General features: G+C 43.6%; 1 protein-coding gene across 4 annotated transcripts in view; it reads right to left on the minus strand.

Moving 5' to 3' along the window:
- The window catches only part of AIFM1 (apoptosis inducing factor mitochondria associated 1), a 37872-nt gene continuing 10567 nt past the window's right edge, over positions 1–27305 (minus strand). For 3 of the 4 annotated variants that reach the window (XM_032260184.1, XM_032260182.1, XM_032260185.1), the window contains 14 exons: positions 22134–22233; positions 20403–20524; positions 20144–20274; positions 17982–18072; positions 12405–12489; positions 11665–11741; positions 10451–10559; positions 9217–9324; positions 8779–8867; positions 8180–8320; positions 5441–5583; positions 2735–2859; positions 1036–1232; positions 454–709 (listed from right to left, as the gene is read on the minus strand). In XM_032260184.1, the coding sequence (XP_032116075.1) occupies positions 638–709; positions 1036–1232; positions 2735–2859; positions 5441–5583; positions 8180–8320; positions 8779–8867; positions 9217–9324; positions 10451–10559; positions 11665–11741; positions 12405–12489; positions 17982–18072; positions 20144–20274; positions 20403–20524; positions 22134–22233 (1590 nt within the window). In that variant the 3' untranslated portion in view covers positions 454–637. Of the gene's footprint in view, positions 219–453; positions 710–1035; positions 1233–2734; positions 2860–5440; positions 5584–8179; positions 8321–8778; positions 8868–9216; positions 9325–10450; positions 10560–11664; positions 11742–12404; positions 12490–17981; positions 18073–20143; positions 20275–20402; positions 20525–22133; positions 22234–27305 lie in introns of those variants that run through there. The other variant, XM_032260183.1, reaches the window with a different exon arrangement.

The raw sequence follows: 27305 nt of genomic DNA on the forward strand, positions 1-27305 counted from the left end.
CTGAGTCTCTTCCATACATTTATTTGCTTACTCATTCGACAGTGATCTGTGAAGCACTTACTATGAGCCAGAGCCTGTGCTAAGCTCTGGAGATAAAACCATGAGCAAGACCTCAATGTCAGGGCTTCTGCTTCTAGGAAGTCATGGGCGAGCAGGGAGACACATATACAAGGATGAGGCCTGGAGGGCTGCGAACATCTTCAGAGATAGTGAACCTCCTGAGAAGAGAGGAGGGGAGTCAAGTGTTGTGGGCCGAGGCCACAGCAGGTGTGTGCAAAGAGGTCTGGAGGGGTGAGGGGAGTTCAGGAAAGGAAAGGAGTTTCACGTGTGGAATAGGGCATGAATACACGGCTGAGAAAAATCCTGCGCTTGGTCAGTGCTGCGATTTGCTTGCTTTCTAATATGCATGGCTTTCCGCTTTTACCCACCTGCCCCCTTGATGAGAGAACAGAATTTAATTTAGAAGAATCAGAATTTATTTCACTATGTGAACATTAAGAATTTGCCTACATAGTTGAAAATATTCACAAAGGACTTGAACATTCACACTCATACACAGAGAAAGTCTGCTGAATAAAAAAATGCTCCTTTACCCATCTGACCTCGGCAGCGGGTTTGCCAATTCCACTGTGGCACTTCAGTCTTCATGAATGTTGAATAGTTTGGCTACTTCATTGAGATCTTCATGCTGCTCACCGTCCTTAATTATCTGAGGGAGAGAGAGTAACAATAGGTCCCTAACTCATTCCATGTGCGTTCAGGCCATGCCCACACAATGGGGCTACCATACCACACTGGGAGGGAGTTGTGGGAACAGCTTTCTACTAACCCAAAACAAGCAGCCTGCCAACTCCCAGGTCATCCAGCCAAGTCCCAAGTGAAAAAGAATGTTCCTGAGCCAAGGCTATACCTTTGTTCTGCTTAGGCACAATTTGACCTGGGGGTACAATGTATCTCAGGGCACCCAATGAAGTTACAGGAGTCTTTCTGACCCGCACTTCCCACCTTCCTCTAAGAGTTATGGCGGGCACCTACCTTCCTTGCTATTGGCATTCGGTTGAAGATGTTCCATAGCACAATCCCCACGACCACTTTGTCCCTGAGGTAAAAGACGACACCTTTGCCATAGTCCTCCCCCTGGACGGGGGCCTGTGGAACTCCCGGAGTGCTGGGAGGAATAGTAATTTCTGAGGCCTCGGACTCTGTCTCACTCTCTGATCGGATACCAGTTCCTGTGGCCAGCCCCCAAAACAAACAAACACAGAAGCACAATCAAAACTTTAGTTATTACGAGCTTGGGAAATTCTAGAAGACAACAGTCTTTTGAGGCCTGCTTCAAGCTACTTCTAGAGGATTTATTTCTCTATGCCCCCTCAGTAAACCCTGGCCTTCTCCAGCCCCTCTCCACTGACAAAGCCAAGGAAAAAAGTCTTCCTTGCCAGCTTCTGGGCACTGGGTCAGTCTGACCCAAAACTTCCTTCCCTTATTACCTCATTTTAAATTTATGCTATGGATATTTCCTGGTATCTGGATTTCTTCAAACTGCAGAAGGCTGGTTCTTGTCCTCTGAGGAACATTCTAGAGCTGCATAGTCCAAATACAGTAGCCACTAGTCACAGATAGCCATGCAAATGAACATCATTTCAAACTGAGTAAGATGTAAAATTCAGTTCTTCATCGGTACTCACCATGTTTCATGGGCTCAAAAGCCACATGTGGCTAGTGGCTAATGTACTGGACAGAGCAGAGATGAAACATTTCCATCGCAGCAGAAAGTTCTATTGGACAGTGCTATTAGACAGATACTTTAGCCAAAGCAGAAGGCACTTCCATATGGAAAAACCATAGTGGAGGCATTTCTTCCTAGAGAAAGATAAGAGGGGAAGGGAAGGGTGGCAAGGGAAGGGGGCACCTCGTCTTCTGAGAACCACCAGGCTCCAAATAATACTGTCCAGTGGACAGACCAGTGACCTGAATCCACTTACTAGGTTACTAGGAGAGATCAGAATTAAGGAGTATGGAATACATAAGAATTACACAGGAAAAGGACCTACATATCCATAATATGTCTTGCTTCCTCCTTCTTAAAGAGCACCGCGCCCTTGAAATACCTCTGGCAAAGGACACGGAGGTTAAATAACTTGAGCTAAGGTCAAGAAATAAGGTCTTGGAGTTAATGAAAGAGACATGTGTGGGAGAGAAGTCCATTCCAAAAGCGGTGCCTCCCATCTAAAGAAAACCTGGCACTAAGATCTGCCGAATGGAATGAAAGGCAGCTGAAGAACTACTCAGCCCAGTTAGTTCCTCCCTGCCTGGGACCCATGGAGGATAGTCAGTCTTAAGCTAAGGCTCTCAGGCTGCGTTCTTGAGATTTACCTGAAGCAAAATAAAAATGACAACTTAAAGAAAGAAAAGTAAAAATACAACCTAAAAAGTTCAGGTTTTCTTCCTTAGATAGGTCTTCTCAGAGACAAAACAACAGTGTCATTGAGCTAAGCCACTGTCCACTGTCTAGGGTGGATACCCGCAGTATTTGAATCTATGCTTTGACCAGGATATCTGATTGTGCCAAATCTCAGACCACTAAAGAGTGAGGACTTGGGGTTTGGTTTCACAACATGAAGAGAGGCTTTCACTGACAACCCCCTCTGGCCAATACAGAAGCTCCTTGTTCAGGAGAGTCTGGACCACTGCTTCTCAATTCTCTCCAAGAGGAGTGCTGGGGCTTCCTTACCTGACTGCTCTGTGGCAGATTTGGGGTTGTCCTGTGCAGTTGCTTTTGCAAAAACACCAACTGTGGGCAAACTACTGTCCACAAGACCAATAGCTTCATAGCCAACATCGGGGCCCAAATCACTCCTAAGAAGAGAAAAGAGGGTGTTCTGTCAAGGGACTGTAAGGAATGACACGGTAGCACATATTCTCCATGATACTGCAATCTTTTTTTTTTTTTTTTTGAGATGGAGTTTTGCTCTTGTTGCCCAGGCTGGAGTGCAATGGTATGATCTCAGCTCATTGCAACCTCTGCCTCCTGGGTTCAAGCGATTCTCCAGCCTCGGCCTCCCAAGTAGCTGGGATTACAGGTGCCCACTACCACACCTGGGTAATTTTTGTATTTTTAGTGGAGAAAGGGTTTTTCCATGTTGGCCAGACTGGTCTTAATCTACTGACCTCAAGTAATTTTCCCACCTTGGCCTCCTAAAGTGCCGGGATTACAGGCGTGAGCCACTGTGCCCTGCCAACATTGCACTCTTATGCCAACCAAAGAACTTCTTATGGGTATCACAAGAGATGCCAAACTCATTTGCTATTGCTAGAGCACCTAAAGATGACCATGAGAAAGTAAGATTAACTGTAACAGCTTTGATTTTTCCTTAAAAAGACATTATACATTATCACATATCCATGCAGTGATTGAAACCTTCTTCAACTTATTCATGCTTTTATCCCATGCCACATTTGGAAAGTGATGAATGAGCTCCCTACTTCTGCTATTAGCTACTTTTGTCTTAAAATGACCTTTCTGAAGCTTTAAAGAGTGCTCCACATTTACGGAATTCAGAATTTGAGATGTTTTATGGTTTCATTCACCTACAGTATTTCCCCTTAGCCTTCATTTTTCTTTAATTAAAAAAAAAATTATTTAAAAAATTCAGACAAGGTCTCACTGTGTTGCCCAGGTTAGTCTCGAACTTCTGGGCTCATGCAATTCCCTGGCCTGAGCCTCCGAAAGTGCTGGAATTAGAGGCATGAGTGACCACACCAGACCAGCCTTCATCTTTCAGGACTCGAATGCTTTCTATAAAGAGGCATTTTCATCTACTTGGTCATTTTATTTTAACTGCTCTTCTTGGAAACTTCCTATCATCATCACGCCTTTCCACTTCTTTTTTTCTGAGACAGGGTCTTGCTCTGTCACCCAAGCTGGAGTACAGTGGTGCGATCACAACTCACTGAAGCCTCATCATGGGCTAAAGCATTCCTCCCACCTCAGCCTCCCGAGTAGCTGGGACTACAGGCACGCACCACCACTTCTGGCTAATTTTTGTATTTTTTTGTAGAGACAGGGTTTAGTCATGTTGCCCAGGCTGGTCTCCAACTCCTGGGCTCAAGAGATATGCCTGCCCCAGCCTCCCAGAGTGCTGTGATTACAGGTGTGAGCCACGGTGCCTGGCCTACACCCTTCTTAATATATCAGGGACTTCACAGGATATTTGAGGCACAGACACATCACTACCATGCTTTTTGGTAAGAATCTAGGAAACTTGAGCTGTTTTTGTTTCTGGTGCTCCACATTTTATCTTCTTAGCTGCTGTGGTTCATCGGACTGGTGTCTTCAGGGAACAGTCTACCATGACTCCTTGGAATCTACTCCTAGGCCCTGATAATTATATATTTATGGATAATTTTTATTTATTTATTATTTTTGAGATGGAGTTTCCCTCTGGCTGCCCAATGGCACGATCTCGGCTCACCGCAACCTTTGCCAACTACATTCAAACAATTCTCCTGCCTCAGCCTCCTGAGTAGCTGGGATTATAGGCATGTGACAACATGCCTGGCTAATTTTGTATTTTTAGTAGAGACAGGGCTTCTCCATGTTGGTCAGGCTGGTTTTGAATCCCAACCTCAGGTGATCCGCCCGCCTCAGCCCCGCAAAGTGCTGGGATTACAGGCGTGAGCCACCATGCCTGACCATTTATGGATTATTTTTTCCTAGCTACATTATCTATGTTGACCCTGAAATTCATCTGCTATTTTTTTGCAGCCCACTCATAAGACTGTGGGTGACTGTCCTAAAAGGTACTTCATCAGCTAAGAATATCCTCAACAGAAACCACTTAGAGGCTTCTGAAACCTTGACGTTTTTTATGTACATCATCTTTCAAATCAACAAGATGAATGTGTGTCAAATAGGGCCAGTCTTGGTACTCAGGAATGTCCACTGCTAACCGTTCTTTATCCAAAGAACTGCCTATATATCCTGACTTTGAGTAACTCATCATTAAGGGTTACATGAGTGGGCTGCCCTTTTGTCAGTACGTTGGGCTAATTAAGATTTCCAGCAAAGAACAAATTAAAATCTATTGCTGTCTACACCTAAGAGTATACTTCTGTACCACCTATTACAGCTTGAACTCTGAGCTATTCTACCAGAAGTGCTGGTGCCATCTCCATTCATTTACCTTGTCTAACATATGCTAGACAGGAAACTTAAAATCATTTTTTTTTCTCCAAAAGCATCAGTTTGGTGAAAAACCAAACAGGACAGTTTTGCCAGATGGCTACCTGAGGGTAGAATGTGTAGACATAAGATAGACTTTTTTTTCCCTTCTGTATGAGCTAACTGGCTTGTAATGAAACCAAACCCTAACTCTGTGTATGGTCCTAGAGATACTGGATTCTAATCAGCTGAGTCCCCAAGGCACACCACTATTACCAGAACATTGACTGATGCCAGTATGGCTTGGCAGCTCCAGTCATATTTTCTCCAGCCAATCTTCCACTCACAACAGCGTGATCATGGTGCTCTACCCGCCTCCTTCCCAACTTTATATCATAGAAGCATGCAGCATCTCCTGCCTGTGGAAACAAATACGTAACATGAACACATGATTTTAAAAAAGCAAGTTAAAGACAAAATAGAAACTTTTGTTGCTCAAAGAACACTTGTAATGGTAACTAATTCATGTTTTCCATCTACAGGCCAGAGTTGTACCTAAACTAACAATAACAGCTGAGAACCCATTTAAAATAACTTTTTAAAATTTTCTGAGACAGGGTCTCACTCTTTTGCCTGGGCTGGAGTACAGTGGTGTGATCATGGCTCACCACAACCTGGACCTCCAGGCTCAGATGATCCTCCAGCCTCAGCCTCCCAAGTAGCAGAGACTACAGGATTGTACCACCACGCCCAGCTAATTTTTTTTTTTTTTTTTTTTGTAGAGATGGGTTGTTGCCATGTTGCCCAGGCTGGTTTTGAACTCCCGGGTTCTAGCAATGTGCCTGTCTCAGCCTTCCAAAGTGCTGGGATTACAGCCGTGACGCACCATGCCTGGCCTGAGATTTCATTTTTAAATATCTATTCTGCTTCCATAAAGCTAGCCTAAATCTTCTATAGTTCAGTTTACTTATGTCTACTTCTTGTTCTTTCCTTAACAGACAGGACATTTAATAACTATGATTTGCAGAATATTCTATATGTAGAAACCAGTTTTGGGATGTGACTGCCTCTTACCTAGAAATCTTTTCTAAGATTAGATTTCTTTTGTCATTCAGTATTCATTCACATTGGACAGATATTTATGGATTACTTATTATATACAAAAGTATTATGTTAGGCTGGGTACAGTGGCTCATGCCTGTAATCCCAGGGGTGGCTCATACCTGTGATCAAAGGCGGGTGGATCACCTGAGGTTGGGAGTTCAAGACCAGCCTGACCAACATGGAGAAACCCTGTCTCTACTAAAAATACAAAATTAGCCAGGTGTGGTGGCACACTGGCACATGCCTGTAATCCCAGCTACTCGGGAGGCTGAGGCAGAAAAATAGCTTGAACCTGGAAAGTGGAGGTTGCGGAGCCAAGATCGTACCATTGCACTTTGGCCTGGGCAACAAGAGTGAAACTCCGTCTCAAAAAAAAAAAAAAAAGTATTATGTTGTCTGTGTTGCTGAGACAAAACTGACATAGATCTTGACTATGAGGAACATACAACCTAGTGCAGAAAGATACAGCCTTGCTCGTAACTACAGAGCAATGTAAACAGTAATGTGCCATATGAGAGGCACAGATTAAAGGAGTCAAGTATTTCAAGCAGAGGGCGAGAACCTCCAACTGGGGGTGAACTGCGCCAGCTTCATGAAGGATGTGGTATTTGAGCTCTCTAATCCTTTGTTCATCTTTGTGGCTATTTAGAGTCCCCCAAAACAACCTAAAAATCCAACGAGTGAGCAATGGTAAAATATGAAATTCGCTTAATGGAATATATAGTCATTAAACTGTTTACAGAGTCTGAGAAAACATAGAAAATGCTTACATTTATGGTGTTAAGTGGAAAAAGAATGGAATATTATATGCAGTATGCTTGCCACAAGTAAAACAAACCAACAAGAAAACCTCCGTGCAAGGAAACAAAGGGAAGGAAATACACCAAAATATCAATGGTTGCCGCAGGTGACTTTCCTCTCCTCTCTCCTTCTTGTCTGTCTTCTACATTGACCACATATTACTTTTTTTCTTTTTTTGAGACTGAGTCTTGCTCTGTTGCCCAGGCTGGAGGGCAGTGGTGTGATCTCTGCTCACTACAGCCTCTGCCTCCTGAGTTCAAGCGATTCTCCTGCCTCACTCAGCATCCCAAGTAGCGGGGATTACAGGTATATGCCACCACACCTGGCTCATTTTTGTATTTTTAGTGCAGATGGGGTTTCACCACGTTGACCAGACTGGTCTTGAACTCCTGATCTCAAGTGATCCACCTGCCTCAGTTTCCCAAAGTGCTGGGATTACCGGCATGAGCCACTGCTCCTGGCCCACCTGTTACTTTCATAACAGGTTAAAAAATTCGGTACATTTCATCTTTTTTTTTTTGAAAAGGAAAGTTTGGAGGGGGAAAAAGATTCCTCCAAGGTGCTATGTCCTTAGCTGCAGAGTCTGTAAACAAACACAATACACTTGTAGCTAGCAATGGGGAAATTACTTCATGGTTCCTACATACTATAGTCTTGTTTGTGTCATAATAAATTGTAAGAAGCAGCTAAAAATAGTACTCAAGGAAAACAAAAAGAGTAATTTTCCTTTCTAGGAAACATGTTATAAAATTGCTTCATCTTCCATCCCCCAGATTCACGTGTGAGCAAAGGGAATAGCAGATCTGTGTGAAGGCTATGTGCATACCCACCAGGGATTATGCCAGTGGCTGCTGCCAGTAAGTAGAATCCGAAGAGCTCTACTCCTGCAGGCATGCACACTGTTCATTTCATCTGCCACTAGCTTGCAGATGAGGCCATACCTGGTCTTCTGAATCAAGCAATTCACACACTTCTATTGTGTACCCTCAGCCTCTAAACACTCTGACCCTATTTGGTAAGGCTGTTGATGAGCTTTAGTATACTACCGGGCAGACTTGTTCACAGGCTAGGGAGAATGAACTGTGCTTGGTCATGCTGTAGCACACTTACCACCCAGATGTTAGAGCGTGCTTGTAGCTCTGCATTTACCCGGAAGCCACCAAAATCTGAATCTATTTCCAGGCCACCAGTCTTGGCCAACTCAACATTGGGCTCCAGGCCCACAGCTGCCACTATGTGGTCAGTTTCTACCTGAGGCAAAAAAGAAATACTTCAGTCAATTAGCACAGTTTCCACTTATGTCTACAGGCATAACAATGACCCATCATGCCATTAAGAATTGGGACTTTAAAAAATCATAGGTTAACTTACCTCTGGTAAATGGATTTTAAGTTCTATTTCATAAGCCTCCACCACTCCATCCCATGCACACCCCCCCATATCATTCAAACAGAAATCTGCCACCCTAGCAAGGACTCAAAACTCTCTGAGACAGGTAGAGAGAGGCTAAGGGAAAGCGGTTTACAGGTGCCTACTCTGGTTCTCATCATTCTGTTTTAATGGAGGAATAGTTAATTTGGAAAATTATATCAGGTTAATGGCAACTGCCAGGAAAACTAATCTACGGGTGTCAAATGAAGGCATATGAATGGGGCAAGGGGAGGGGAGAACTGGAAGCTCTCCTGGCAGCCTGTCTTTTCTTTCCTTACCTTCCTGCCGTCTTTCAGCTTGATAAGTAACTTGCCACGGCTGACTCCAACCGACTGCACAATAGCATTGGGCATCACCTTAACCCCCTCTGTAAAGGCAAACAAGACCTGAGATTGAGCCTATGAGGCTATCACTTTCATGGGAAGCAGGGAAACTGACCCATAGTCTCCTCCACAGTAAAACTAATAATCATCAGTACACAGGCAACTCTGGAGAGCCACAAGAACCTGAGCCCATGGTTCATTTTCAGTACTTCCAGGAATTTGGGGCATCTGATTCAGAACACCTAGATGAACTTGGCTGACTGGAGAATGGTGGAAACATTTTACAGGCCAGGTGATAGGGCTTATGTCAAGGGGGTTCCCATAGAAGTGAAGTTTGCCTTAGGTCACACTCAAAGGAAATAGAGTAGCAGCATATAGAAACAATCTCTCTACCTCGTCTGACTTTTTCCATAGTCCAGTTGCTGAGGTATTCGGGAAGGATCTTTCCCATATTTCCTTTCTCGGGGAAGAGCTGAATCACTTCTGTGCCCAAGGCTTGAGCTGGGAAGAAGAAACAGAGTAGTTACAGCAAGAAGCAAAAGTCAATCCTAGGAAGAGAGTAAGAGAAGTAAAGGAGCATCAGGCAGCCTTTACTACAGACAGGGCAAAGCTGCAATCCAGGCCAGAGTGCCTACTTATAGGACACTGGGCACAAGGGCCTTGGTGCTCAAGTTCATTTGTAAGGCAAATACAACAGGTGCCAGAACTGCTGTCCCCAGATTAAGCTTCAGATGGTAAACTCTGTGCATTTCCACCCATGCAGTCACCTAAGGCTCACACAAGTGCTTTGCAACCTCTGAATAGGAAGCATCCTCCTGAGAAGATGCCCTGATTTCATACAGCTGAAAAATAACACTAAGAAAACTAGTTGCCATGAAACACTCAAACTGGAGCTCACAGATCTGTCAAGCTGGGAACCATCATGTGCCTGAAGGAAGTTTTTTGCTTTTTTTTTTGAGACTGAGTTTTGCTCGTTGCCCAGGTTGGAGTGCAATGGCACAATCTTGGCTTACCGTAACCTCCGCCTCCCGAGTTCAAGCGATTCTCCTGCCTCAGTCTCCCGAGTAGCTGGGATCACAGGCATGTGCCACCATGCCCAGCTAATTTTGTATTTTTAGTAGAGACAGGGTTTTTCCGTGTTAGTCAGGTTGGTCTCAAACTCTCGACCCCAGGTGATCCGCCTGCTTCAGCCTCCCAAAGTGCTAGGATTACAGGTGTGAGCCACCACGCCCGGCCACAAGTTTTTGGCTTTTTACAGGAAGCAGCAGTTCAAAGACACCTATCATTTTATAGTCTGCATTGCCCTTATCATCTTCATAACTCACTTTCCTTAATATTTTATTTCTAAGGAGTCCTGGCATAGAGGCGAAAGGAAAGGGAAAGGGAAAGGGAAAGGCAAAGGGAAAGGGAAAAGGAAAGGAAAGAATCACTGTTAAGTTGCTCAGGTGACAGCTTTTTGAGCACCAGGGATCCCTCACTAGAACTAATCTCAGTGCTTAGCTTTTCACTATCTAAACCTTAAAGTCTTTCTACTGATCCTGCCAAACACATCTCTAGAATTTGTAAGACCACACAGAAACTATAAAAGACTAGAGAAAGAAAGTCAAAGTCAGCCCTCAATACTCACCCTTTCTGCCAAGAGCACAGGCCAGTTCGCTACCGAGGAAGCCGCCACCGATAATCGTAATTGACTTTACTTCCCGTGAAATCTTCTCCAAGCTTCTAAAGTCTCCAATCTGCAGGATCACATCAGTTCAGTCCATTAATTTCCAAAAGAGGCATAGGATAATAATACTAGGAAGTAGTTTCTTCTAATTCTTTGGCAACAGTAAATCTTCTCCTTGTATAAGGTACCTCAATTATAACTTCTATGTTATTAATATAAATTTCTTTCTTCATGTTAACATTCCTTCTATAAACAGTGGTTCTCAACTGGTGGCAGTTTTGCCCCATCTTCCCCAGGAGGACAACTGGCAATATCTGAAGACATTTTCTGTTGTCAGGGCAAGTAGGTGCTCCTGGCATTTAGTGCATAGAGGCCAGAATGCTGCTAACATACTACAATGCATAAGACAGCTCCCACTACCATTATCCAGCCCAAAATGCCAGTACCGCAGAGGCTGACAAACTTTGTTCTACGAAGAATTTAAAAGACAGTATACAGCCTGGCCAACAGGGTGAAACCCCGTTTCTACTAAAAATACAAAAAAAAAAAATTCAAAAAAAAAGGCCAGGCGTGGTGGCACGTGCCTGTAATCCCAGCTACTTGGGAGGCTGAGGCAGGAGAATTGCTTGAACCCGGGAGGCGGAGGTTGCAGTGAGCCAAGATTGTGCCACCGCATTCTAGCCTGGGCGATAGAGCGAGACTCAGTCTCAAAAAAAAAAAAAAAAGACAGTACAAATCTTATCCCTGAAAAATGACAGCAGTTTTTATAAGCACAGTATTAAGAAGCAGAACACCCCCTTGCTTTTTATTTAGGTACTCTTAACTTTTCTTTCTGAAGTCTCTACACAGCACTTGCAATGAAAAATACCAAGAGGCTACAAGCGGTTCCAAAGAATCAAATGCACCAGGAAAAAACAACTAAGGAGGAGCAATCAGAAGGATCTATTGCAAGCAATACAAACATTCCAGTTTTTCCCTAGGAGCTTAAAACCCTTGAGTGAGGTATCTGAGGTGCAGAGAGAGGAAATGACTTGCTCAAGGCCAGATAACAAGTCTGAAGAAGAGCCATAAATAGAACCTGGATCTCCCAAGTCCCGGGTGGGCACTTGGGGACTGCAAGATTATACTACCTCTTCAAAAACAACACAAGGAAATCACTAAAGCAGACAAATTACCTTTCTGAAAAGCGTTGTTCTACTCTTCACCTCTGCTCCAGCCCTATCAATGGCAGACAGACTTCTTGGAGTACCTCCTGGAAAAAAGAGAAGGAAACCCTTTAGCACAACAAGCAGGAGCTAGCCCAAACAATACCCCCTCCACCACACAAAGGTGGAGCCCTCTTCACTTAGCACCTCGGTGGCAACAACAGGATAAGATAAGAAGGCTTTGTTTGCCTTCAACTCACCTCACAGCAGGCTTTTTGTCAGTTTCCTTTGAGAAGCAGATTTGAGAGTCTGTCTTTAAGGGGTATACCCTCCCCCTAGGTGGCCAAAAGGCCTTACTTTTGGCTTCCGTGTTCTATTCTAGTTTCTCATGAGGATTCGCCAGCTAGCATAGCTACATGGGTTTGATGAATTGCTTCTGTCTCTTGTCTTGGTTTCTGATTGCAACTGGCAATGAAGCCACAAAACGACATCGCTTTCAGGGCAAAGGGTGAGGGCTAAGCATGGAGAGAAAAAAGGGCAACTTCTTTATTCCTCTACCAGGAAAACAGCAAGGATCATCCAGAAGGGCTGGTGATCCAGGATGCCTGGACACATCCAGCTTTTGAACCAAGAGAAGACACCCAATTCAGAGAGTCTGAGTTTCCGTTTTCCTAAGTAATAGTGCCTTCTATATTTAGAGTCCAGAAGGCTGGACTCTAAAATTTGAATGACTTGTATCACGAAAGAAAGCCATCTCCAGAAATGCTCACCTGTTGCAATCAAGCACTTTTCATAGGTTATTTGAGAGCCATCATTAAGTTTCACCATGTTGCCTCTCACATCCAGCTGTACTACCTGGTATAGTCATCACACACATACACAAAAGAGGTAGAGATAAATTAGCTTTGAAAAAAATTTATTGAGATGTAATTCACATAAAATTCACCATTTTAAAGCATGCAATTCTGTGGATTTTAGTATATTCACAAGGTTGTGCCACCATCACCACTATCGGATTTCGGAACATTTCCATTATCACCCCAAAACTCCAGACCAATAAGAAGTTGCCAAGTTGCCAGCTCAGGCCGGGCATGGTGGCTCATGCTTGTAATCCCAGCATTTTGGGAGGCTGAGGTGGGTGGATCACCTGAGGCCATGAGTTCAAGACAAACCTGGCCAACATGGCAAAACCCCGTCTCTACTAAAAACACAAAAATTAGCCAGGCATGGTGGCGCATGCCTGTGGTCCCGGCTACTGGGGAGGCTGAGGCAGAAGAATCACTTGAACCCGGGAGGCAGAGGTTGCAGTGAGCCAAGATCGCACCACTACACTCCAGCCTGGGCAACAGACTGAGATTCCATCTCAAAAAAAAAAAAAAAGAAGTTGCCAGCCTACTAAGAATTAGTTCTTGATCTAAAGCAATCCCTGAGAAACCATTTCCAAGTAATCATGAGAACCACAGTTTCTGGCACCCAGTTTCTTCAAGCAGTCATATGTTGGAAACAGGCAATTAGAAAGCAGGCAACATTAGAGCAAGTCATGACAGTCCCAAAGTCCCTGCCCCATCTGTGGAAAAGGAGAATTGGGACAGCCTTTCTTATTTGGCTGTTCGGAATTACTTATTATTACTTTGTTAATAAATCTCCTACGTCTACAATATTTTTACAGAATGCGTTCTCCAACTTGTAGCCTTCACTGAAACTTGGCTCTCTCTCAGGGAGAGCTAACACGTAGAGACTGTTCATTCCCCCACACTCCACATCACAAGGCCAGGAGGAGGTACTGCCATTCTGCAAGCTTCCTGAAGTTAATGGTCTGCTGCTTCCAGATCCTTGTACTTTCATTCTCCTCTGAGGGATATCGGAGGAGTCCTATATTCCTACGAATCACTGTTTTGAGCCACCTCCTGGCTGCTCCTCCTGATTCACTGAAGACCTTGGAACCTGGCTCATACTTTTCCTCATCTTGTCTCCTAAACCTCTACTTGTACCTCAATTATCTTACTCAGTCACAATTTTCCATCCTTTCAGCTTTCGCTCCATCTGTCTCCTATAATAATTGCTTTCAATTTTCTGTTTATTTGACTGGTTGCTCCATTCTAACTAATTTGGGTGGATGCTAGAATATCCAAACTGTTCTTTTTCAGCACCTTTAATTTTTTCTTATGGTTAAGAGCTTGAGCTTTGGAGTCAGAGAGAATAGCATTCCAGTCTTTGCTCCACTCCTTACGAGCTATGAGACCATTCACTCAAGCATCTATTATGTATCAAGTACGGTGCTAAGTGCTGGGGACATGACAGTGAGACAATGATCCTTGCTGCTTTCAAGAGTTCAGTGGCCAGGACAACTTAATATGCACTAACAATAATCACAATTCATAAATGTGATATGAATGGTAAGAACAGTGCAGGTAGTGCTGGGAACATATGACATGTGCAATCTAGTCAGGTTGGGTTGGGTAAAGCTTTCCTTTTTTTTTTTTTGAGACGGAGTTTCACTCATGTTACCCAGGCTGGAGTGCAATGGCGCGATCTCGGCTCACCGCAACCTCCGCCTCCTGGGTTCAGGCAATTCTCCTGCCTCAGCCTCCTGAGTAGCTGGGATTACAGGCACACGCCACCATGCCCAGCTGATGTTTTGTATTTTTAGTAGAGACGGGGTTTCACCATGTTGACCAGGATGGTCTCGATCTCTTGACCTCGTGATCCACCCGCCTCGGCCTCCCAAAGTGCTGGGATTACAGGCTTGAGCCACCGCGCCCGGCCTGGGTAAAGCTTTCTAGAGGCAATGAGATAAACTGGGATCTGATGGATAAGCAGCTTCTTTAGCCTCCTTTGATTTGTCCTTGGTAAGCTCCCTCTTCAATTCAATCCCGCTACTCAATCCCCACACCGTTGGCCCTCAAATAGCCATCTTATGTTCTATTCTATTGCGAAAATAGGTGAAACCATTAGACATGATCTTCCACAGCTTCCTACGAGGCATGAGGGTTCCCAACCACCCCCCACCCAGCCTATTAACGGGTTTGTCCCATCCAATGGGTCCCACCTTTGATGCTATGTCCCCTTCAAGCTTTTGTCCCATTGCCATCTCTTTTTTCTCATTTAAATCTTTTGAAGGAGTACTTTACCCTCTTTTCTAACTTCCCAATGGTATCTGTTTTATTTTATTTTTTTGAGATGGAGTCTTGCTCTGTCACCCAGGCTGGAGTGCAGTGATGTGATCCTGGCTCACTGCAACTTCCACCTCCTGGGTTCAAACGATTCTCCTGCTTCAGCCTCTTGAGTAGCAGGAATTACAGGGTGCACCACTACGCCTGGCCAATTTTTGTATTTTTAGTAGAGATGGGGTCAGGCTGGTCTCAAACTAGCTACCTGCCTCAGCCTCCTAAAGTGCTGGGATTACAGGCGTGAGCCACTGCACCTGGCCCCTAATGGTATCTGAACCACCAAATCTCATAGTGCATTTACAGTTCTTTTCTTCCCAGATTCCTCTGCCACAGTACTATGGATCACATCCTCCTTCTTGAAACTCCCTACAACCTTGGCTCCTGTTCTCAGGTTTCTTCATACTGCTCTTTAAGTTCTTTCCTAGTCTCCTTTGTGGGTTCTTCTTAAGCCTGTCTCCTAAAAAGTAAGGTTCCCTGGGGCGCTATCCTTGCCTTACTCCTCTTCTCACTAGATCAGTTCTCCCCGGGAGGCTTCACCTACTCTCATGGTTTCAACTACTACACATATGCAAATGATTCTCAAATCTCTATCTAAGCCCAGGTACCCTGAGCATAGCAGTCATATGTCCAACTGCCCAGAAGACACCTTCACACAGATATTCCACTTCATACTTAATGGTCCAAAGCTGAATTTTATCTCCCCCACTAAACTAGCTCTTCCTCTCGTAATGTTTTTCTCAGCTGGGGATACACTGCCATCCACTCAGCCATGCAGGCTAGAAATTAGAAAGTCACTTTGCCTCCTCCATCTCCTTCATCTTCTACCTTTAATCAACCACTGAGCCTCATTAAGCATGCCTCCTAAGCATGCCTCAAGTGTGTTCCCTACTCCTCATCACCTTTCTATCAAGAAGTAATACTGGCCAGACACAATGGCTTCACACCTGCAATCTCAGCACTTTGGGAGGCCGAGGCAGGTTGATCATCTGAGATCAGGAGTTCGAGACCAACCTGATGAAACCCCATCTCTACTAAAAATACAAAAAAAAAAAAAAAAAAATTAGCATGGTAGCACATGCCTATAATCCCAGCTACTTGGGAGGCTGAGGCAGGAGAATCACTTGAACCCAGGAGGCGGAGGCTGCAGTGAGCTGAGATCATGCCACTGTACTCCAGCCTGGGCAACAAAGTGAGAATCTGTCTCAAAAAAAAAGAAAAAAAAAAGAAAAGAAAAAAGGCCAGGCGTGGTGGCTCACACCTGTAATCCCAGTACTTTGGGAGGCCAAGGCAGGCAGATCTCAAGGTCAGAAGTTCAAGAGTAGCCTGGCCAACATGGTGAAACCTCATCTCTACTACACATACAAAAGTTAGCTGGGTGTGGTGGCACACATCAGTAATCCCAGCTACTCAAGAGGCTAAGGCAGAGAATTGCTTGAACCTGGGAGGCAGAGGGTGCAGTGAGCCGAGATCGCGCCACTATACTCCAGCCTGAGTGACAGAGCAAGACTCCATCTCAAAAAAAAAAAAAAAAAAGAATATACTGCAAATTATTTAAAATTTACTTATTTTTTTAAAATTTCAACTTATTTCTCTGTAAGAGAGAAATAATATCCACCTCATAGGGAGGATAAAATGAAATGGTGTACATAAAGCATTTAAGAACTGGCCTTAAAAGATTAGAATAGGTACTATACAACGTTTAGCTCTTACTTTTTTCATCACCATCACCACACCACTACTATTCTAATTTGGGCTCTCACCACCTCTTGCCTAGATGATTGCAATAATCTCTGAAATCGTCTCTCTCTAGCCTTGTCTCCCTGAAATCCATCCTCCTCACTCCAATAGCAATTATTTAAAATTCAATTGCCTAAAACGCAACAGCTCCCCAGTGCAGAAAAAGCTCATGCTTTTTTTGTTTCTGAGACGAAGTTTTGCTCTTATTGCCCAGACTGGAGTGCAATGGGCGTGATCTCGGCTCACCGCAACCTCTGCCTCCCGGGTTCAAGAGATTCTCCTGCCTCAGCCTCCCTAGTAGCCAGGGTTACAGGCATGTGCCACCATACCCAGTTAATTTTGTATTTTTGGTAGAGACAGGGTTTATGTATGTTGGTCAGGTTCATCTCTTATCACTAACTTGTACCTAGCTGCTCTATCAGTACCAAGCTACTTCTATTTCCTGCCACCAAACACGCTTTTTGTACCCTTGTGCTTTTGCTTACACTGTTCTTTTTTACTTGAATGCTCTTCCCTCTTCTCCAGTCTGGTGAATGTCTCTTCATTCCATAAGACTGCCCATTTTGTAAGACCTTCTCCTCCAGAAAGCCTTTCCTGAAGTCATCACTCTACTGGGCATGCTTCCCAGTATTTCCCACAACATACTGCACAGATCTCTCTTCCTACACGCGCATGCGTTATGATTACCTATTTATGTTTCTGCCTAATACAGCTAACCTCTAGAGGGTAGGGCCTGAGGGTTATTTACACATAGGGGATACTTAATGTCTCAGTTCCAGCTTATCAATAAACCTATATCCATCTTCTCTAATGTCCCCTTTACAGGAGAAGGGTGGGTATGTTCCTAACAAAGGACAATCCCTCCCCTTGTGCTGTGTATCTCATCTACTCTGGGCTTTGCTCCTTCAGAGAACACCTCCCTACTGGAACACTGCCATTAGTTTACACACACATTCTAGTACCTCCCATTACCAACCATAAAATATAACAAACCATCCTGGGATTCCACAAATACCCTCTAATAACTGACCTTATTACTCAGACACTCACCTTTTAAAGTCTAACAATATATTCCATGCTGAGTTATGCCCAAATTATTTTACTATCATGAATAATACACATTTGTCAATCTTTTCTCATCGATAATCTCAGAGAGAAGTTAGTGTGGGAAAACAGGAGGAATGAAGAAGAGTAGAAAAGCAAATAGAAGAGGCAACAGCTTTTTAGGGTCAAGTTGAGTTGGCATGCTACCCTAGGCTTTGATATTAGCGCTTTCCCCAGAAAGACACACTCAGCATTATTCAACCTAAAGCAGCTTGATCTTTCTTTGATGAACTACAATGGCAGGACAGACATAAATCGTAATGGAAACATATATCACGATACTGGCTGGTGGGCACGTGTGTAGAGCCTAACAAAGGAAGCAATCTACTAGCTCACCTTCTTCCCAGTGAGGACGGCCACACCACCATTTTCAATGTGAGGCAGGTCCTGAGCAGAGACATAGAAAGAAGGTGGCTGGAAATATATGCTGTATGGAGAAGAGAGGGAGAATATTATAAACATGTGGAACTGTTATCAGCTTCTCCCATAGCTTTAATAAAATTGTTGGTATCCAAATCAGTGGTTCTCAGCTCAGGGCAATTTTGCCCCCAGGGGATGTTTGCCAGTGTCCAGACACAATTTGGGTTGTAACAACTTGGGTAGGGATGGTACTCATATCCAGTGGGTAATGGCCAGGGATGCTGCTAAACATCCTATGATGCACTGGACAGCCCTACCACTACTAGCAAAGTGTTATCCTGTTCCAAATGTCAATAATGCTTAGGGTGAGAATCCTGCTCTAGATTTAGGTTTATTTCAAAGTAAGAGCCAGTGGAGTACCTAAGGAGCTGGTATTCACACATCCCCCTAAATGGGCTGTCCAGAATAGTGCTCTAGCTCCTAAGATGACTCTGCCTCAGATATGATATATTAACATATTAATATTGGCTGGGTATAGTGGTTCAGGTCTGTAAACCCCAGAGCTTTGGGAGCACAAGGCGGGAGGATCCCTTGAGGCCAGGAGTTTGAGACCAGATTGGACAACAGAGCAAGATCTCGTCTTTAGAAAAAAAAATTTTTGATTAATGAAAGAAACGTGGTAGTACACACCTATAGTCCTAGCTACTCCGGAGGCTCAGGTGGAAGGATCACTTGAGTCCAGGAGTTTGAGGCTGCAGTGAGCTATGATTTGGCCACTGCACTCTAGCCTGGGTAACAGGGCCAGACCCTGTCTCTAAAAATATGTATGTATGTATGTATATGTATGTATGTATGTATGTATGTATGTGTGTGTGTGTGTGTATGCATATATACACATATAGTGGCTGGGCGCAGTGGCCCATGTTTATACTCCCAACACTCTGGGAGGCCAAGGCGGGTGGATCATGAGGTCAGGAGTTCAAGACTAACCTGACCAACATGGTGAAACCCCGTCTCTACTAAAAATACAAATATTAGCCGGGTATGGCGGTGCACACTTGTAATCCCAGCTACTCAGGATGCTGAGGCAGGAGAATCACTTGAACCTGGGAGGCAAAGGTTGCAGTGAGCCAAGATCGCACCACTGCATTGCACTCCAGCCTGGGTGACATGAAAGTATACATCCTGTTTGAAAATGGAGCATGATACATGATAGTGCGGGTGAGAGAGAGGAGTAAGTTTGTAAAATTTGGTCCAGTATCAAAAAGATCACTAATGAGAAAAAAATTGGAATCCAAAGAACATGGTACTAGAATTAAGAGATCTAAGTTGTCCTTTAAAAGGAAAAAGTTTTTGGACCTGTATCTCCAAGTCTGTCATGCAAACATTCTAACAGAGGCTCTTCCTTACAGTCTTCCCACTATACTCCTAAAATTCTGAATACCGGCTAGCTGTCAAAGGGTGCCATTAAACAGTTTCTCTTCTGCTCTTGAGGACATGTCTAGGCAAGTATAAAGAAGTGACAATACAGGCCAAGTTGATCTTCACCAAAAGAAGTTTAACATAGGGCCGGGCGCGGTGGCTCACGCCTGTAATCCCAGCACTTTGGGAGGCCGAGGCGGGTGGATCACGAGGTCAAGAGATCGAGACCATCCTGGTCAACATGGTGAAACCCCGTCTCTACTAAAAATACAAAAAATTAGCTGGGCATGGTGGCGCATGCCTGTAATCCCAGCTACTCAGGAGGCTGAGGCAGGAGAATTGCCTGAACCCAGGAGGCGGAGGTTGCGGTGAGCCGAGATCACGCCATTGCACTCCAGCCTGGGTAACAAGAGCGAAACTCCGTCTCAAAAAAAAAAAAAAAGAAGTTTAACATAAAGGATCCAGAAATAGGAGCATTAGTATTTCAGAAGCCAACATGACACCATCAACTGTTGGTAGATATGGTAACAGTATCCAGGACTCTTGCCCTTTGTAGCCTGGTACCTCTAAGCTGTACTAAGTGTGGACCATAGAAGACTCTAGCGGACAGCCAAGCCATCCCTCCTATTGACTGTACACAGTCAGCAGCAAAATCCTAACCTACTCTGTGCTTAGCTGAAGTTATTAGTCAGGCTTATTTACATAAGCAAACACACCTTCTCTCTTTTCCATTCCACTGTTTGAATCGCAGTGTCTTTGTGACATTTGGGTCATCTGAAAACCACAGTTCTTTCGAAAGAGGAGGTCGCATGTATGGCAGCTCAGGATCTTCAGATACAATCAGCACCTTCAGACATAAAAATCATGATACTTATCACAGCCAAGTCATTCAAGGGGCTAATGTCAAAGTGTTCACATTAGCTAAATGCTTGCAGGCCATACTCTCAGTGCCAAGCAAAAAAACATGCACCTTACCCTGGCCCCAGGATCCCGAGCCCGGATGGATCTGGCTGCAGCAAAAGCAGCAGTGCCTCCACCAATTAGCAGGAAAGGAACATGATTTGGTGCCCTGACTTGAGAAACTGGCTCTCCTGCAGCTGTAAGCAACAGACCAGACAGGATGAATCTTCTTGAAGTTTCAGATGATGCTTTGCCAATATTAAAAAAAAATCACCTTGCACTTGTCTCAATCCTTCACATAAAGCTGGCAGAACATAGAAACTACACTAATCTTAACAATCTTCACAGCATCCGGATGGGAGAGGAAAAGCAAGTATCCCTTTCATTTCATAAGTGAAAAATAGAGAGGAGAATGATTTCACCAATGTCATTCATTCATTAGGTCTGAACTGGTACTAGGACATAGCTTAAATATTTAGTTATTTCTAAAATATTTAGAAAGTATATATCAGTAGGCTTCTTCTCTTCCCATCAATTTCCTAGTGACTACCAGGAAAATATCAAGCTCAGTTTCACCTTTTGTTAGCAACAAAGGGAGAAAATCCAGGAGGTCAACTGGGGATTATTATACAATGTTCAAAGGAGGTGCTATTGAAGAAAGCAGAACAAACTGCCCACCCAGGGTTGTGGGGCTTATGAAAGGATTAAAACGTTCCTCTCTGAAAATTGAAGTGTATCATGTGAAATGGAAGTGATGGCGAGGATATGTGCTTTAGGAAAGTAAATATACCTTTAGCAACTCGAAACTCTAAAGATTCAAAAGGGGAACTAAACAGACCAGAAGAATTTCCTCATTTAAAAAATGGCTTTTGGCTGGGCGTGGTGGCTCACACCTGTAATCCCAGCACTTTGGGAGGCCGAGACGGGCTGATGGATCACCTGAGGTCAGGAGTTTGAGACCAGACTGGCCAACATGGTGAAACCCCATCTCTACCAACCATAGAAAATTAGCTGGGCATGACAGTACGTGCCTGAAATCCTAGCTACTCTAGAGGCTGAGGCAAGAGAATCGCTTGAACCCAGGAGGCAGAGGTTGTAGTGAGACTAGATTGAGCCATTGTGCTCCAGCCTAGGCAAAAAGAGCGAAAATCCATAAAAAAAAAAAAAAAAAAAAAAAAAAAAAAGGCTTTCATCTCATCTCTTTTCCAATAGTTTTCCTTGCTAAGCTTGCCTTTTAAGAGACTAATTTTATTTTATTTTATTTTATTTTTAAATTTTTTGAGACAGAGACTTGCCCTGTCATCTAAGCTGGTATGGAGCAGTGCAATATTGGCTCACTGCAAACTCCACCTCTGTTCAAGTGATTCTAATGCCTCAGCCTCCAGAGTAGCTGGGATTACAGGCATGTGCCACCACACCCAGCTAATTTTTATATTTTTAGTAGAGATGGGGTTTCACTATGTTGGGCAGGCTGGTCTTGAACTCCTGACCTCAGGTGACCCGCACATCTTGGCCTCCCAAAGTGCTGGGATAACAGGCATGAGCCACTACACCTGCCCAAGAGACTAATATTAATATACAGAAAATCAACCAGTCATAATCATCACTTGTTTTATTCTCAAACCCAAATTTCAGCCAAATTCTTTAAATCACTCCCAGTTCTAGGGTAATACTATACTTTCTAGATGCTTGCAGTCTCATGCCACAATTGCTTCTACAAGACATCCATAAATCACATCACCCAAACTGTTTATAACTTTTCCTTTATGAGTCTCAAATCATAGCAAGATCTAAGGGAATACTCACCAGATAATTCGGACCTTTTCTGTCTGTCTTCTGGTGTCAGCCCCATCCCTGAAATTCTTTCTTCATATCTTTTTTGGTCTTCTTTTATAGTCTTATAGGCCTGCAGATCCAAACATGGAGAAAGTTTATTTCACCATGCAACTAGCTCATGCTGTAAGTAATAATATCTTTCAATTAAATGAGAAGCTTTTGTCTATCTGATGTTAGTTCCTCTATGTCAAAACAACTAAGACAAAGTTGTTTTCTTAAGAAATAAAAAATACTGGGCGTGCACATGCTTGGTGTGGAAAAAATATGCATAAGCAGATGAAAATGTTCCAGTTTCAGATTTTTAGGCTCTCTGTAAGAAATTATCCCCTTATTTAATTCTGAATGTACAGTTTAAGGAAAAAAAAACATTTTATACTAGAAGAATAAAGTGCTAGAAAGGGCTAATCTTTATATGAAGCACAGAAAGAGGGTTTGGACTATGCTGGACACTAGCTGTGAAATCAACCTATAGGGTCCCAGGTAGGAAGCTGGGATGTTAAGTTTTCCTGGTTAACATTCCGGCTTTTGCTGAGTATTCACACAGTAGTCAGAAACATGGCCACCTATATTCTACTTTTAGAGGTTACCCATGGTTCCCTCGATGGTCTAACCTTTTCCTAAACTTATGAGGTAGAAAAAAATCTCATTCAGAAAAACTACACACAGATATGTACTAGGGGGTTAAACACCTTGTTTAAACACCTGTTATATTTCAAACAGTCTATCTTTTCTATCCTTTCAAATTGGAGAAGGGTAATTTTAGCATCATGACTAGTTCTGTGTTGTTCTTTTTTAACACACAGCACCAGAGTTTATTGGAGACTTTTCAAAGAAAAGGTAGGCAAGAATGACTTTACATTACAATGCTTTTGGCCAGGGAAAGTGGCTCACGCCTGTAATCCAAGCACTTTGGGAGGCTGAGGTGGGCAGATCACCTGAGGTAAGGAGTTTGAGACCAGCCTGGCCAACATGGTAAAACCGTCTCTACTAAAAATACAAAAATTAGCTGGGCGAGGTGGTGCATGCCTGTAATCCCAGCTACTTGGGAGGCTGAGGCATGAAAATTGCTTGAACCTGGGAGGTTGCAGTGAGCCGAGATCGTGTCACTGCACTCCAGCCTGGGTGGTACAGTGAGACTGTCTCAAAAAAAAAAACAAAAAAACCCGGCTGGGCGCAGTGACTCACACATGTAATCTCGGCACTTTGGGAGGCTGAGGTGGGCAGAGCATGAGGTCAGGAGTTCGAGACCAGCCTAACCAACATGGTAAAACCCTGTCTCTACTAAAAATACAAAAATTAGCTGAGCATGGTGGCACGCACCTGCAATCCCAACTACTCGGGAAGCTGGGACAGGAGAATCGCTTGAACCAGGAGGCGGAGGTTGCAGTGAGCCGAGATCACGGGACTGCACTCCAGCCTGGGCGACAAAGTGAGAATCTGTCTCAAAAAAACAAAAAACAAAACAAAACAAACAAAGCAAAAAACCTACAACGCTTTTGCTCTTTTGTACCCCACAGGGTCAACAAAACAGGAATTTAAGTGAACATACGTCAAATGAAATCTCAGATTATTAATTAATTGTAGGAGAAAGTAAAGACAATCAGAGGAACAATAAAACATATTCTAAGAACACTTCCATGACTTCCTTCCAGAGCAGCCCATCAGGCAATGTGCTGCAATTGAGGAACCTGGGCCCTGAGAGCTGGGTTTAGCCTGGAAGCACTTAACATTGTGACAAATGAAGTAGAAAGTTAAGTACTGTATGTGAAAAGACAATAGGTACTCCTTGAATTTACTATTAAATTTATCAAATAAATGAATTTAATTAACATTAATTTCAAGAAGAGTTCTCTTGGCATCAGATACTATACAGAAGTCCAGTATTTACTCATACCTTAAAAACATTTAAGAATGGGACTTTGGCCAGATGCTGGTGGCTCACAACTATAATCCCAGCACTTTGGGAGGCCAAGTTGAGTGGATCACTTGAGGCCAGGAGTTCAAGACCAGCCTGGCCACCATGGTGAACCCCTGTCTCTTCTAAAAATACAAAAATTAGCTGGGTGTGGTGGGGTGCACTTGTAATCCCAGCTACTAGGGAGGCTGAGACATGAGAATCACCTGAACCCAGGAGGTGGAGGCTGCAGTGAGCCAAGATCGCACCACTGTACTCCAGCCTGGGCGACAGAGAGAGACTCCGTCTCAAAAACAAAAACACAACAAAAAAATCTAGAGGGGAAAACTTCTCCTCTTTAAAAAAAGGGACTGGGCTGGGCACGGTGGCTCACACCTGTAATCCCAGCACTTTGGGAGGCCGAGGCGGGTGGATCACGAGGTCAAGAGATCGAGACCATCCTGGTCAACATGGTGAAACCCCGTCTCTACTAAAAATACAAAAAATTAGCTGGGCATGGTGGCACATGCCTGTAATCCCAGCTACTCAGGAGGCTGAGGCAGGAGAATTGCCTGAACCCAGGAGGCGGAGGTTACAGTGAGCCGAGATCACGCCATTGCACTCCAGCCTGGGTAACAAGAGCAAAACTCCGTCTCAAAAAAAAAAAAGGGACTTTTACCTAAAAAGATGGCTTAATCTGGTCAACATGAATGAAAAGAGAAATAAACAGGGGCCATGTTCATTGACAGGAATATCCCAAAATAGCCTGAGCCCAGCTCACACTTGCTAATGGCTCACACATGAAGGGAAGAGCAGACCAAGAAATACCCAGAGGTTTAGTGGGGAAAGGGCGGAAGGAGGTCAGTCTGTACGATGTATATGTAAATGTATTGATTTCTTTACCTTTCCCCCAAGGATTTCTGTATTCCTAATTTGCACAGATTTCCACTTAATGACATAAATACATGTTAGGTTAAGAAAAACACATTTATGAAAAATATTAGTGAAGACAATTTTTCTAAACAAATGAATATGCTGGTATTTATTCAACTTAATGGGATTTGAAAGGAAACACGTCATTTTCTGAGTGAGACAATGCAGTCCTATAGGTTAACAATGGCAAAGGGCCCAAATACAAAATCTCAGTAAATATTATTATTATTTTTTTGAGACTGAGTCTCGCTTGGTCACCGGGCTGGAGTGCAGTGGCATGATTCCGGCTCACTGCAACCTCTCCCTCCTGGGTTCAAGAGATTGTCCTGCCTCAGCCTGCCGAGTAGCTGGGACTACAGGCATGTGCCACCATGCCCAGCTAATTGTTTTTTGTATGTTTAGTAGAGATGGGGTTTCACCATGTTAGCCAGGATAGTCTTGATCTCCTGACCTAGTGATCCACCCGCCTTGGCCTCCCAAAGTGCTGGAATTACAGGTGTGAGCCACTGCACCTAGCCTAAATCTCATCAAAATATTCTAAAGCCCACTTTGGCTTTGCCCACCAACAAAAAAACATGACTGAGAGTTGGGGATCTGCCTCAGGTCCTAGTGAAAGTTACCAGCAAAAAGAGGAAAAACTCACATCAATGCCAATCAGAAGTTCATATTTACAATCCAAGCAGCAAGCACTGTTGAAATCAGTGTTTTCTGAACTTTGCTTGGATCCCATTAGTAGATTGTGAAGTCAATTTAGTAGGCTGCAACCAGCATTAGAAACAAACACAAATAGAAGAGAAACTAGAGTAAATATATGACACCTAGTAAGTAGCTTTTGAAGCTTAGTTTCAGTTTTATGTATTTGTAGCCATCAAATGGGATGTAAGAGAAACGTATTTCTCACTGCAGATCATGGTAAAAATTTTTTTTTTTTTTTTTTTTTTTGAGACGGAGTTTCGCTCATGTTACCCAGGCTGGAGTGCAGTGGCACGATCTTGGCTCACCACAACCTCCGCCTCCTGGGTTCAAGCAATTCTCCGGTCTCAGCCTCCCAAGTAGCTGGGACTACAGGCATGCACCATCATGCCCAGCTAATTTTTGTATTTTTAGTAGAGACGAGGTTTCACCTTGTTGACCAGGATGGTCTCGATCTCTTGGCCTCGTGATCCACCCACCTCGGCCTCCCAAAGTGCTGGGATTACAGGCTTGAGCCACCGCGCCTGGCAATCATGGTAAAAATTTTTTAAAAGCCAACAGTTTACTCCCTTCTTTTTGGAGGGAGGTAAAGAGCTCCCAATACAGGAATTGCCAAAGTAATATATACTTAAGTTAGGAACATTTCTTCAAATGAGAGAAAAAAGTTATGAAGAAACGCTGTTCACTGTTATGGACCAAATGCTTCCTATTCCTATATTGAAGCCTTAACCCACTATGTGATGGTATTTGGCAATGACAATATTTTAGGGAGGTGATAAAGGTTGAATGAAGTGTTAAGGGTGGGGCCCTAATCTGAAAGGGCTGGTGCTCATATATAAAGGGGAAGTCACCAGAGTTCCCTTGCTCACTCCTTCTTCCTCTCCATCCCACACCCCCCCAAAACCATGTGAGGACACAGTAAGAGAGTGGCTGTCTGAAAGCTACGAAGAGAGCCCTCACCAGAAACTGAACCCTGTCTGACCTTGATCTTGGCCTTTTCAGCCTTCCGAACTATGAGAAAATAAACTTCTGTTGTTTAAGCCACTCAGTCCGTGGTGTTTTGTTGTGGCAGCCCAAGAAACTAATGCAAACACACTCAACAACTTACAGCTATATCTCATCAAATCTGAACACTGATTTTAAGTTCACAGTTCTCTTGAGACTAACATCAATTTCAGACAAAAAACTAAGCCATTTCAGATCAAGTTTTCAAGGATTTTAAAACCAAAACAAAACTATTCATAACAGTTCAATAACAATTGTAAGTAGACAAAAGCTTATCATTTAACCTGGAACCACTTTATAATATAGTAGCTTTATTATTACCAGTGTTGGATAAACACAGAGTACAATGAGGCATTTAACTGAACGACTTGAGAGGAACTTGTGCTTCTTAGATATTTCTAAGGCAGGAGAAAGCAACAGTCACCAGCCCTGTCTTGTAGCTTGGCGTCAAGAGAATTTGCATGGTCAACTCTGTGGAGGCCATCCAACTCTGGTACAGCAACACAGACCAGGAGTTTATCAGGTTTAATTGTTACAAACATACTGAACACAAAGGCTTTAAATCTATTTTTTAATGAATGGGGTAGAACTGATGGTAAAAGTTGAGAGATATGAAA

The sequence above is a fragment of the Sapajus apella genome, unplaced genomic scaffold (assembly GCF_009761245.1).
Source record: "Sapajus apella isolate SASKATOON/1434 unplaced genomic scaffold, GSC_monkey_1.0 scaffold115, whole genome shotgun sequence".
NCBI classification, from domain to species: domain Eukaryota; kingdom Metazoa; phylum Chordata; class Mammalia; order Primates; family Cebidae; genus Sapajus; species Sapajus apella.